This window comes from Tenrec ecaudatus, chromosome 4 (assembly GCF_050624435.1).
Source record: "Tenrec ecaudatus isolate mTenEca1 chromosome 4, mTenEca1.hap1, whole genome shotgun sequence".
Classification (NCBI taxonomy): Eukaryota; Metazoa; Chordata; class Mammalia; order Afrosoricida; family Tenrecidae; genus Tenrec; species Tenrec ecaudatus.
In genome coordinates, this window is record NC_134533.1 from 157621498 (window position 1) to 157635634 (window position 14137).

The 14137-nt window shown below is 48.2% G+C and overlaps 1 protein-coding gene across 1 annotated transcript in view; it reads left to right on the plus strand.

The window, feature by feature from the left end:
* IQCJ (IQ motif containing J) overlaps positions 1–11602 on the plus strand; it is a 28413-nt gene extending 16811 nt beyond the window's left edge. The window contains exons 2-4 of the mRNA XM_075547875.1: positions 1949–2013; positions 6246–6326; positions 11311–11602. Of these exons, the coding sequence (XP_075403990.1) occupies positions 1949–2013; positions 6246–6326; positions 11311–11602 (438 nt within the window). The remainder of the gene's footprint in view (positions 1–1948; positions 2014–6245; positions 6327–11310) is intronic.
* Positions 11603–14137: the final 2535 nt, after the last annotated feature.

Genomic DNA, 14137 nt, shown 5'->3' on the forward strand with positions numbered 1-14137 from the left:
TTGTTTTGTTTTAAAAAAAACCCTAAATATATAGCTTATTAAAAATTATTTTCTGTTGTTGTTGCCCCCTCGTATGCACAGACTAGTGGAGTACTCAGGTGAGTATGTTAGACTGGTGCTTAGAAGAGGAGTCAGACTGAAATATCAATGTAAATTCACGGTACTGGATGGGCATCTCCTCAGTGAGGCAATCAAAGGAGAGAAGACCAGGCTGGGGGAGCACTCCAACACGCAGCTATTGGAGACGAGAGACACAGAAGGGAGGGGTTGCATTAAGGGAGGAGGAGAAGCAGTGGCCTTGTGTAATTTCACCCTTTTGTGATTGGCTAATTCCACTCTTAACATAATGTTCTCCAGGTCCATCCAAGTCATGATATGCTTTGTGGTTTCATCTTTGTAATTTAGTGATGTGTAGTATTCTATTGTAGTCCTGGTAGTGTTGGGCGGCTAACTGCAAGGTCAGCAGTTTGAAACCACCAGCCACAAGCCACTCCCTGGGAGAAAGACAGGGCGGTCTACTCCCGTAAAGAGTTACAGGCTCAGAAACTCACAGGGAACTTCCACCCTGCCCCATAGGGTCGCTGTGAGGTGGCCTTGACTCTATGGAGGTAAACTGTTCTTTATGTTGTGTTGTGTTTCGAGTTGTGTGTGTGCCAAAGTCTCTTTCTCCCTGCTTCTACTGATACTTCCATCTTCTTGTTACTGTGAAAAGTGCTACAATGAACATGGGTGTGTGTGTGTGTGTGTATCAGTTTGTGTTGACTCTTACTCTTTTAGGATGTTTATCCAGCCGAGGGATTGCTGGGTCGTAGGGACTTTCTATTCCCCATGGTTGGAGGAAGAGCCCTATCACTTTCCACAGCATGGCATTCTTACCAGCAGTGTATGCGGGTTCCAGTCTCCCTGCTGCTCCACAGCGTTGATGAATTGATTAATGCTTTAAACCAGGCTGTCACTGACTGTGTCAAGTGGTATCTCATGGTAGCTGTAATTTACGTCTCCTGGATGGCTAGTGATCATGAGTGTTTCTTCCTAGGTTGTCTTTGGTCAGCTATTTGTTCACTTTTTAATTAGGGTATTCATCTCTTTCTGATTGAAGTGCATTTTTCTATAGTTCTGATTGTCATTAAGGGCACGCGTTTTAATTGGGGCTTCTTCCTGGGTCACTTTAGTCCAACCTCAGTAACAGAGTTTCTGAAGGCTTTGATTGATTGAGAAGATGAAACACAAGCATTTTTTTTAAAACATCAGGAAACTAGACCTATTTTAAATCACATGCCATCCCTGCACCAATCATATTGTGGCTACAGAAGGAGTCTATATGTTTGAAACTCAGGGGAGGGTGTGTGTGTGTGTGTGTGTGTGTGTGTGTGTGTGTGTGTGTGTGTGTGTGTGTGTGTGTGTGTGTGTGTGTGTGTGTGTTTGAGAACTTGGATTCAAGAGGGAGGGGTACAGTTCCCAAGAAATGAGAAAGCATGGCTACTGTGTGTGTGTGTGTGTGTGTGTGTGTGTGTGTGTGTGTGTGTGTGTGTGTTTGAGAACTTGGATTCAAGAGGGAGGGGTACAGTTCCCAAGAAATGAGAAAGCATGGCTACTGGCTACTAAACCCAGCACACATTCATTTAGAGCCCCTCACCCAGAAACCACCACAGGGACCGATGCTATTGAAGAATGTGGGTGGATCCACCTAAGCATAAGCCCACTCTGGGAAAATAATGGAAAGCATGATGTTTAAGAATGAAAGGAAACACACAGTTTGAATGGCAGTACTGTCTTCCTCTTTGATCATGGATTCAATGGCACTGTGTGTTTAAATACTTATCCATCACAAAATCCAGACTGACTCATGAAAGCGTGTTATCCCAATTCAGCTCACCAGTGTCTTCCAGCCCCATTGCTCAGACATGTACGGGCCCACGTGTAAGACACCTCTTTTCCTTTTCCGCAGGAAGAGCTGAAAAGATTGAAGAACCCTCTAGACCCAGTGAAGGATGGAAAATGTGTCCTTGAAAAGTAAGTCAGCGTTACTCAAACAGGTGACATTGTCTGCAAGTTTGCATGAAAACAACCAACTGCCTGGGGTGGCAAAGAGGAATGAGTAGATATGGCCGTTTCTTGTGACATCATGGTGGTCAGGGCACGGAGCTGTGGCTCATTTGAGAGCTAGTTCGGCACATGGACAGCTAGTTGCAGGATGACGCAGACTGCACTGGGGAATGACGAGTCCCACGACTCTTGGACAGGTCTCGGGTGGCGTGCCTGCGCCCTTGAAGCTTAGCACCACCTGTCTGCATTTAATTCCCCTTTCTGCTTTTACCTAGCTCTGTGAATCTGAGGAATGCCCCCCCCCCCAGCATATTTAACTAGGCCAAAGAGGTGTTTCACTCCTGTAAAGAGTGACCGCCTAGGAAACCCCCAGGGGCAGTTCTCCTCTGCCCTACACGGCCACTCTGAGTGGGAATTCATGACAGTCCGTTTGGTTTTTAAAGTCCTGGTCTCCTCATGGTTAAACTGAATCTACCAGTACTGACCTGACCACCTCTTTGAGACGCCCTGTGATGGCAGGGCACCTTCAATATTGGCTCTTTGTTCTTTTTCTCTGGATGGTGCTGAGATGAGACAGCGTGTCACGTTCATCTCTGTGATTCTAGGAACTTGACGTATCACACTGACTGGAGCGTCCAGTTTTTGGATCGAAACCATTTTCCAAGTTGCCTGTGAACTGATGTCTGCTGTGCTTGGTCTTATTAATACAAATAAATGAGAATAAAAGAGCTTGATCTCCCTCTCATGACCACCACATAAAAATAATGAAGTACTTAAGGGTGAACTTAGCATAAAGATTTGTATTCTGTGGCCTTCTCTGTGGTAAAGACCTTGGGTCTGGTCCGAGGTTCTTCATGGCAATGATACTTAGAGTCACCCAGGAGGTTTTTAAATCGGGAGGAGGGGTGGGCAGGGGAAAAACAAACATGTCCTGCTTTAAAATCTGAAACAGAATCCACTGGGGGTGCGGCCCGGGCACCAGCGTTTATTCAAATGCTCCAGTCTGTGACTCTGCTGTGGAGGTAGGGCTGAGAACCAATAGTCTCAGCTTCATGTGCCGCTTAATTGCCTTCTCTGGGATACTCAGCCCCTTTATTTATCAAATTTTGATAGGCTGCGTTTTCGTGATTGATTTTAATGTAGGAAGTGAACTCCAGCGTTGCCTCTGTTTGTCCCTGCTAATTGACCACGGGTCTCTATTAAGCCTCTCACCGATGCCGGCATCTGTCTTTCCCAGCTCTCTGGGCTCAGGAAGCAACCTGATGATTGATGATACCTGGGTGGGCTCACACACACCCACCCCATCCTCATCCTCATTATCCAGACACTGGGAAAACAATATGCTTCTACGAACGGCCCCGTCTGCTTGGTGTGTCCATCTGATGCGCCCCGGTGCCCACCCCCCCCCACCCCCCCGCCTCTATTATGAATTCCAGGGGCAGGACATCAGTCTCTTCTCCCTCAGAGCCGATGGGCCAGTGGGCTCCTCTTTCCTCTACTCTTTGCCCAGAACACAGAGAAAGCAGCAGAGGCCACAAACCCTAGCCACTATGTTCCATTGCCTGGAATTCTGGACATGTTCCTGGAATTTTGAGGCAGGCCCATGACCTTGAACACTGTCAGATTTGACTGAATAATTGGCGTACTTTGCCCACATCAGGCATTTCATTAGAGCGGGTAGCTGACTTAGGAGCTGATGGAAATCATCTCCACTCCTGGACATGACCGTGAGTTCAGTGATCGCAGCGCCATAGCAGTAGACGTGTTACTCCCCTATGGAGCATTGCATGTACTCGGAATGCTCAACAGGACTAGGTGGTCGACAGTCGGTGAAGGCAGGGGCACAGCACCCCTGTTCTGTTGGAGACCCAGGCGGCAAGAATGGACTGTGTTTGTCTACACCCGCTCACTCAGTGGGTGTGTCCATCAACAGCGAGGAGTGATGTGTAAGGCTATTAGTTAGGAGACTGCCTACAACTATTATTTTTTATAATCATATGTTCATTGAAGGAAGACCTTAGGCTGACTGCCATTCCTTGGGAATATGGAGTCAAATTGAGTTTCTGGTAGGAAATATGTGATTGCAAGTCACATGTGATATTTAAGTCTGACTTTTTTATTTTAATGACTCACAGGCAGTTGCTGACGGGGAAGTTATATGCTTCAAGCCAACAGATTTGTGGAACTTGCAGTTTATTAAGGATACATAAATTATAACCTCAAAGTAGGGAAGTGGTTAGATGTATAAAAGTGCCTTCTCCTTTTGAAAACACCTGTTTTCTCTCAGTGTTGCACATTTACAAGGTCCCACACACTCACGTACCATGGGCTTCCAGAGTTCGTGGGGAAATGAAATGAAAAGGTAGTCGAATTTTCCCCTGAAACTTTTTAAAGCTGCCCTTACATATTTCTGTTATTCCATCTGCTCATTCTCAATAAGAGGGGTTACTTTGTGAAATCTTAAACTATTCTTAGTATAAACTAAATGAAGCTAATCGCTGTTGAGTTGATTCTAACTCACAGTGGCCCTATGGACAGGACAGAACTGTCCCATAGTTCTTTCTGAGGCTATAGTTCTTTATGAAAAGACACAGCCTCATCTTCCTGCCCTCAGAGTGGCTGCTGGGCTCAAACCAATGACCTTTTGGTTAGTCACCAAGTCTGATCCTTTGCACCACTACGGCCAGACCTCCAAAAGGCAGTGGTGGTTACCAGATAGAATTCTTACCTTCCATGTGGGAGATGCAGGTTTGCTTCCTGGTCAGTGCACCTCATGAGCAGTCCGTCAGGTTGTAGCTGAGCTTCCTGACTAAGAGGGACTAGGAAGAAAGGCCTGGCTATCTGCTTCCAAACATCAGCCAGTGGACGTCCTGTAAATCACAATGGACTGGTCCACAAACTGAGCTGCATCCTGTCCTATTGCGCCCGGGTTGTCCTCCATCATGGCCACCTCTGTAGCAATCATCTCTGTGTGAATATAGAATGATTAAAAAGTGACGCATTCCCTGTCCTACCTATCTTGACTTAGATCTGTCTTTTACCTCTTTAATGTCCATCACTGTTTAAATAACAGTCTCAAACAAACTCACTGTCCTTCAGTCAATTCTGACTCTTACAAATAGGACAGGACAGCAGAACTTCTCCTACGAGTTTCCAAGACTGTAATTCCTTATGAGAGTGAAAATCCCCATCTTTCTCTCACAGAGGAACTGGTGGTTTAGAACCTCTGCCCTTGAGGTTAGCAGCCCGACATGTAACTCCTGTGTTACCAGGGCTTGTTAAAAACCGGTTTACTGACTGTATATTCTTCTAAATTGTGAGACCATGAGTACAAGAACCCCATTAGGCATTTGCATCACCACAGCCCCTGTGTCTTGCATCATCTGGCACAAAAAGGGACGCACATTTATAAAGCAAAGGGTGACAGAAAATGAATTCTTGGTCCAGGACTACCAACGGCATAGAGAAACAAGGGGGGCCTGGTTTTCCTTACCCTCACACAGCCAGGCGGGGCCCCCACCAAGCCACCTTGGGCTGATGGTCACGGAGCAAGGTATCTTATCTACCATCATCTTATCATCTGGCTATTCTTTCAGAAGAGAAGAAAAATACATTGTTTATCTTAAAGATGCTTCCAGCACACATTTCTTTTTCTTTTCTAACTATCGCCGCAATACTAGTCTGGATTACTCACCTCTTTCACCCTCATTTCAAACCATCCTGACCCGGCCCATCCATCATATCCACTGTCCTCAAAAACGCTCTGTGTTTCTCTGGGGGTGGTGCTTTGCCGCCATAGAACCACCGATGGGCTGGACAGTCATTCTGTGGGTCACGGCTGCCCTTTCTGAAAATGATGAAACGTCATTATAAACCCCAGAGTGCATCACCTGGGAACCCAAAACGCAACCCAGGCTGGTGAGTGGATTCCGACTCACTGTCCCCCAGCATGGCAGAGCCAAACCGTTCCCGGGGTCTCTAGAGCCACCCCGCCTTTCTTCTGAAGCCCCGGAGCCAGGCCACCTTGTCCTACCGTGTGGAGATGGACCCACCCCCGATCTCTATGGACGTGTAAGACCGGGCTGCTTCGTTAAAATCAGCACATTTGACTGAGTATCTCTCATTTACAGTAGTTACAATTAGCGGGCGTTGTTCCTCTGTTGTATTGTGCTACATTGAGACACTGTTTCTGCTTCTAGTCACCAAGTGGCCATGGACGTGGAGGATAACATTGAACACTATCGCCTCAACCTACAGCCCTTGGAATCAAAGGTGAAAATGTAAGTTATGGCAAAGCCGATGCGCAGGCGTCAGCCTGCTTTCTCTTCTGTGACCTCTGAGCCGCTCTGCTTGTTGAATGCAAGAATGGGGTGAGAACAGTGTGCCCATCCTTCCCTCCCTGGGCTTGGTCAGTGCGGCCTAGTGGTGCCACAGCTCACACATTGAACACTTCGAGGTCAGCAGTTTGAACCCAGGAGCGCCTCTGCAGGAGGAAGACGAGGCTTTCTGCTCCCATGGAGACTTACAACCTTGGAAACCCAGAGGGCAGTTCTGCTCTGTTGGGCAGGGCCTCCTGTGAAAGGGAGGCAGAGAGAAGGCTACTCTGGATAGACACCGCCATCTAGTGGACACTGCGGGAATTATTGGTGGAGCGTCATCTGCACCACCTGTGTTTGGGTGTTTTCCCCCTCCCCTTCAGACAAACTATAGTTCTTCAAACTCGTGTTTATTTTGCATTTTCATTTGAACAACGTTGTTATTTTTACCTTGGGTCATCGCTTTATTAGGCACACACCTTTTTTTTTAAACTCTCCTCATCTTCCTACCCCGATTCCCCAAAAATAAGATAGTGTCTTATATTAATTTTTGCTCCCAAAGATGCGTTAGGTTTTATTTTCAGGGGATGTCTTATTTTTCCATGAATAAGAATATGGTACACAATTTTTATTGTATTTTGAAAAGAGACCTCACACTTCCTGTCTGCTCTGGCTGCGCTGCAGCCAACAGTGAGCTGTGCGGCAGTGCACTGCTACAGTCCAGAGTTATGGTAGCCTCCAGGGGGCTTATTTTGGGGGAGGTCTTATTTTCGGGGTGCCTTATATTTCAGAAAGAGGCCAAACTGTAAGTAGGTCTTATTTTTGAGGGATGTCTTACTTTCAGGGAAACAGGGTATTTTCATTCCAGCTCTCTTAAAAATAAAAGATCTCTTTTTCATTTTCTCTTTTTATCCTCATCTTTATTTTCCTCTCTTCATAAGACCAAATGTGAGCCATCTTCCACCAATATGCATGCTGACTGCATAAAATAATTCAAACCATACAGGATATGAAGAAAAACATGAAACCAAGATCTAAAGTGAGATAGGCTATTACAGACCATAATATCAATGCTTTAGACTTAATTTTCAGGAAGGAAAGGGGCCTATCAGAATGTCCTTGAAAGCCATTTCTAACAGGCACATGCCAGCTGCCTGTGTTGCTGACTCATCTGGGTTTTCCTTCCCTGCAAGATGTCAGTGAAAGAATGCATAACATGATGGGAGAGAGAGAGCGAGAGCGAGAGAGCGAGAGAGCGAGAGAGAGAGAGAGAGAGAAAGAGAGAGAGAGAGAGACTGACTTAACAGTCCAAAAAGCATGAGCTGGAGAATGGAAACATGGGCGAGCTTGGCTTACGTCATTGGATTTTTATTATATTTTTATAAGTTCAAGAAGTTATCTTACAGAAACAAAGAGTGTAACTTTGAACAATGATAAACTATTGCTGATCTGAGGTATTAAAACAGAAATGGCACTCAGAAACACAACTCAAAGCAAACTCCCTGCCACTCAGTCAGTTCTGTCGCATGGCAACCTTCTAGAACCGAACCGGGTAGCACTGCTCCTGTGGGTCTCCGAGACTGTAACTTTCTCCCATGGAGCTGCTGGTGGTTTTGAACTGCCAACCATGGGATCTCAGCCTATCACATAATCACTACACCAGAGAAAGGCTGATCTTGCCCAATAAAGGATTTTGAGCTTCATCGGGAATTTGGTCCAGTCCAGTGCTCTTGCTTTAATCTGATCATTAAACTCTTAACTCCCATAGTTGTCCGACCTTTCCTCCAATTCCATAGGCGGCCCCCGACCCCGTCTACTCTTTCCTCCTGTCCCCCTTCCTCTTGGCCTCCTACGCTGCTGTCGCTGTCTCCTCCCCCAGGTTTCCTCATGATGTGAACACCCATGCTTCCAGAAAGGGGTGGGGACTCTGGACTAGAGGGACAGTAGGTCTCTCCTGAGCCCCCGCTGATGGTACTGAGCTCTCTCCCATTGAACTTGTATCCCTTGTCTGCACTGAGAGAGCTGTGGCCCCCAGCTGAGCCTTCCCTGGGGAACATTGGGTATGACAGGTGCCAGGGTTGCCTGCAAAGGACACAGGCCTTCTGTTCACGTCTTCTGAATCGTGTTGTTGGGGACCAGCTGAACTGTGACCTTCCTCCAGACCTGGGGTTGTGGGGGCCAGGACACTGAACCCCACACTCCTGGAGACTTCGGAGCTTGTCCGGATGGGAGGAGAGTAATTTCTCACGGCCGAGACAGAGGTGCTCCGGCATTTTGTTTCAACTTCCTCTTATGGTACAGTAGCCTTTGGAGGTGGTATTCAGAGAACTTGGAACGACGTAATCTCCCCAGGCCATATTGTGCGTGTGAGTAAAGGACAGTAACTCATGTGTGGTGTACCCACTCCTTTCTGACACAGTGAGCCACAATAGCATGGGTCCACCATTTGAAATGCAATGTGTGGCCTTGGGTTGATAGCTTACTGGAACCTAAGTCCTCAGCCACCTAGAACCCTGGCACTGGCTTAAATACAGCCGTTAAACTGTACGTATAAAGGCTGAGTAGATTATAGAAACCATCTGTGCTGTAATGTAAATATATCACATTGAAGAAGGAATAAGACACAGTGTAATATGCTTTCAGCTCAGTAAAGTTCATTCTGTGTGTGTAGCTGCCAAAGACGGTAAAGCAAATATTTTAAAAACTACAATATTTCTTGTGTTCAGGAAGTGGGTGGGCTAAGACGCAGTCTTCATCTGGAAGTGACAGAACATTGTCACGGTCTCGTGTCCTCTATGAAGGAAATGAGGCGTCTCCGATGTAAGGAAACGACTGAGCCCCCAGTTCAAACCTGGGACCCTTCTGGTTTGACATTGATTTTCTGAAGGCGCTATACTGCCCTCCTGTGTTCAAGAAGCTGAAATGCAATCCACCTAGAGGCTAGTCAGTCTTTCCCCTCAAATTAAAAGCTATTAAAAAAGAGAAAGAAATGAGGTGGGAAAAAAAAGGATAGTATGAAAAATACCTCAAATTTAGAGATGCTTTCTGGAGATGCGGTGTGGTCGACACGTTTTACCTTTTAGATCTTTTCTTTCAGTGGCTACATGGTTTTCTAGCCCACGGCTTCTCTGCAGGGTGGTGGGAGGCCGCCAGCCAGTGCCTTAGGCGTCCTGGAAGCCACAGCTCCCCAAAGTTGGCTGAGGTCAAACAAAACGTGTGCAGGGAAAAGCCGCAGTGACTACCAGGCTCAGGACTTTGCTGGACATCCTGCCGGGCATTTTTAAATCCAGGAAAATAAGCATGCGTTCTGAGCCCGCATTGATGGAAACAGTGCGTGCGCAGTCACAGGAAGGCAGAACCAGGCCTGCTTCTGTGCACACAAGGGTCAGTTTTGAAACCTCAATGAGATCTTCCTCTGGCAAGTTTTACACAAACCATGAAGAGCCCCTGAAAGACACGGTCTCATAGTAACTTCTGGACCGTTCCCCCCGGCGGGCTCATTCACAGAGCCTTGGCGAAGTAGGAGCCACATACCAGCACATGGTAGCTTTCTGTGTGTTCCTTCCTGATACTGGCCATAGAACACGAACGGGCTTGAACCATTGTGGCTGATCCATTTGTTCACACAGCAACAGCTGAAATGCTTGCCCCGAGTGTGGAGGAGTCACAGGGGATGAGAGGATCCCAGGACGCTAAAGGAGCGCCGATGGAATTGATGTGATGATTTTACTCCTTGGAGAGCTGGATCCTCACGTTGATCTGTGGGCCTAGTAAAGCCTGGGTGAGGTCCCTTGTGTGCACTGACTGTGAAAATCCAGGTGGTAATCTCCAAGATGACGTCGATGAGAAGCCAGTCCATGGGAGGAAGACATCCTTCGCTTCCACCAAGGAAGGGCTTCTGAGGGCCTAAGAGGAAGACACTGATGGCAGGACAGAAGAGCTTCTTTGGGAGACTTTAAGTGACCACCAAATCACGTGTTATCTCTAGATAGTGTTGACCTCTTCCAGACATGTAATCTTCTCTAACCCTAACGGTGTAGGGTTACTCATTGGGCTGCCGTCTGGTGGTCGGTCGGCTCTGTGGGAGAAAGGCTGGGCTTTCTACTCCTATAGAGTCTCAGAACCCCACAGGGGACACTCTGAGTCAGCACTGACTCTATGGCATTGGACTTGGTTCTGGCTTTGTGTTCAGATTCATTTCATTAAGGAGCTTTGGTGATTGTATATTGGGTTGCTAATGCCAAGGCCAGTAGTTGGAAACCATTAGCCCCTCTGTGGGAGAGAGACCAACCTCTTACTCCTGTAATTAGTTAGGGTTCTGGAACTCCACAGGGGTAGTTCTACCCTGACTGATAATGTGAGTTATTCATGTCATTATTTCCTATATACATATTACCTGTTTCCTTCCACTGCGTGTTAAACCCATGCTGCTGGGCTCTCAGGGCCTTCTGTTCCACCTCAAATCAGGGCCATTGCACTTGAGCATGCAGACCCATGGAATACCCTTCACCTTGAGGTCTCTGCAAACAGAGGCACCCAGGATGCCCTCAGCAACCACATGGCGAATCAATGAGCAAATAACATGTCATCCTGCTGCCATTCTCCTGTGGAATACAGGTGGGGAAATGGGAAGATTTCTATTCCCCATAAATCAAAGGGAATTTACATGCACCTACTAGCTTGACTTTGACTGATGACTTTTTTGATGAACTTGACTCTTCTATGTGGTTTGAGCCCTGTGGAGGCTGTGGAGTCAAACCAGTAAAATGAGAGAGGCTGTCTCAGGGGCCGACATGAATTTTGAGTTTAGGTGTTTCTGTCACCTGTGTCACCTTCTCTGTAAGTCCACATTCCCTGTCTCCAACTCAGCTGCATTGAGGCTCCTGGTCCTTCTCGGGGTCTGTGAGTCCCCAGGGTAAGTCACCGTGTGTCTGCTGGTGTTTTGCAGCATCCAACGAGCCTGGCGCGAGTATCTGCAGCGGCAGGACCCCCTGGAGAAGCGGAGCCCATCCCCACCGTCGGTGTCCTCCGATAAGCTGAGCAGCTCGGTCAGCATGAACACCTTCTCCGACAGCAGCACGCCCGTGAGTGCCCCACTCCCCCTGCGCCGCCCACCAACCCGCCACGCAGCTGAGCGCGAATGCTTGCGTGGTGAGCAGATGGTTTGTGATCAGGAGGATCTCTGGTGCTCTCGGGAACCTGAGGCAGGAGTTTTGTCATCTGGAAACAAAGACGCGTGATGCAGAACCATGCATCAACTTGGCTAAGTCTGGGGGGAACGGAGTGCACTTAAACCAACCTAAACTGCTCGTTTGTGTGTTTTGATTCGTGTTGGAGCAAGAACTCCCCCCTCTCTTTTATCTCTGTTTCTGGTACTCACCTCATAGGAGCATGGGATCGGGTTGGATAAGGCCTGAGGATGACATGAGAGCATTCACAAGAAGTGTAAGATTGCAACTCAGATGGTCGCTGTGTAACTTAGTTAGCCCACATGACAAGTGGGGGCTGGGTTGTGACTGGCTGCCCGGGGACAAACCTTTTGCGCAGGGGAGCCCTGCGCAGCCCCTGGGTAAGTCTTCCATGTTGCTGTGCAGGACAGGTGTGGCCCAATGAGCTTGGTTTTCTTCAGAGGATGCGAATCATGGAGGCCTTGTGATTGATCAGTGATGCTTTATGTGGCTGGCATGCTCAGAGAAGCTAGAAAGAGAAGTGACCTAAGTATAGAAGTATATTAATCAACACGCACATCCTTCCTGGGAGCCTTTGCTACCGTGGGGCTTGTTGCTGCGTTGCGGATGTGCGGCCATTCACAGTCCAGTGTTCACGACTGTGACCCTGGAGAAAGGTTTCAGGGGGTGGTGTTGCATATTCTTCAGTGACCAGTCTTATTTGGTGGTGGATTCTAGAGAAAGCGGAGTGGGGTGAGTCCGTAGATAGCAGCAGCAGCAGCAGGTCTGTTTGAGTAGACAGTAGAATTTCTAGCTCCCTGGATCTGCACTGCTTTCTATTTAGCTCTTTGGAGGACGGGCTTCTTGTACCTGCTCTTCCTCGCCAGAGGGCGCCAGCGACTCGCACTGGGAGAGGTCTGGACCAAGGTATCCAGTCACTGCGGCCCTGTGCGTAGAAAATAATGCGAACGTGAGCGCTAGGGTGCCTCGGCCAGGAATGCCAATAAGGCGCCAATTCAATGACTCTGAAGGTTTGATTGGAATGATGGAGACCGTGTACCCGAAACCACACTGCCCGTGCGGTTAAACGTTTGGACTTTCCAGCCTGGGTCCCTTCCCTCAGCCTCACTCCAAACCAACACACACGGCTAGGGAGTTGAGCCAGGCTTCATGGTTTCCGCGGTGTGGTGTGACCGTCGACCTGTTGGCTTTATGGAAGCCCCAAAAGAATCTCTTAGCGTGTCACTGACACACTGCAGTACTGATCCTAGAATGTCCTCCCCCACACCCCTTACGGGTCCTCACCTTGATAGGTATACTGGCACTGGGTAGTTTCCCCTTCTTTAGTTCAGGCCAGCCCCAGCTCGCCCCATTGTGTGGTACAGGAGATTTGCCATTGTCCCTAGTAATTTGGTTCCTCTCCCTACCCTCAAATGGGCAGCCTGAGCTTGGATGAAGCCCACTGTCCACCATGACCTCCACCCTCTGCAGGATGGTGCCCAGGTCCGACTGGCTCCTGAAACGTGAGACCAACAACAAAGAGCATCCTTAGAATTAGCTGTTGGGAAGCAAATGACTCTGCCCAGAATCCTAATAGAGGTTATTGATTACATTATATAGCAGCGGCCTTGCTATCGATGATGGCAGAGAGCTGAGTCCATGTTGGCGTGCAGGACAGGTGTGGCCCAAGGAGATTGTTTTTCTTCAGAGGATGCCGGGAATCCAGGTGGGTATATCTTGCCAAGCAAAACAAGCTTGCCACCTGTGGCCCCCAGGCCGCCAGATTAAGGACCTTGGAGCACAGAGTGAAGGAATGCAAGAATCGGCTGACCGTCCTTTATTTGTAAAATACAACGTGTAGAGAGAAAAGATCAGGCGACTGGAAAGGGGAATCATGGAACTTTAGGCTTTGTGAAACACGAACTAAAACATGAACATGTAAGATGTTGGAAAGCTTCCGTGGTCCCAATTTGACAGGTAGGTAAAATATCCAGGTCATAATCTTTGAAAACATCGTGTTGGGTTGTTTGCAGCTATAACGGCCAAGTTGGTCTCCTCTCGCGTGGCCATAGCTTAGCCTGAGAATTGCATCTTCCTTCAGGTCTGCCAGCAGCGCAACCCCCCTGGGGATGAGTGACTGCAGAAAGGAAGGGGTACTTTCCCACCTCGACTCCCCTGCCAGACCTGCTTTTTCAAACAGACTTTCAAAGAACCCCAGAATGGAAGACTTGGACTTCTCATCGGTGGGCTTCCAGCTTGTGGGGGATACAGATGACTTTGCCCCATGTGGGCAAAGCTTGTCTTGTAAATATGAACTTTCCTAACAACCACGGGCTCCCCTTGGGGAGGCAGGGTTAGAAGTGTCCAGGAAAGTCAGTTAGGCCAGCTCTCCACTGGAGAAGCCGCTCCTCCATCCCTGCTAGGCTTGTGAGCCTCCGCTTCCTCCCCTGGGCTTGCTCTACCCCATTGCCACTGCTTACATCGCTGTCTGTCTTCTCGAATCTCATCAACTGCCTGTCCTGTCCACAGTGCCTGACTTCCCTCTACTAACCTCTAACAGCCTCAGCAGGAGGCCAACCTACCCTTACCTAAGGCCTGGGCTCTGCC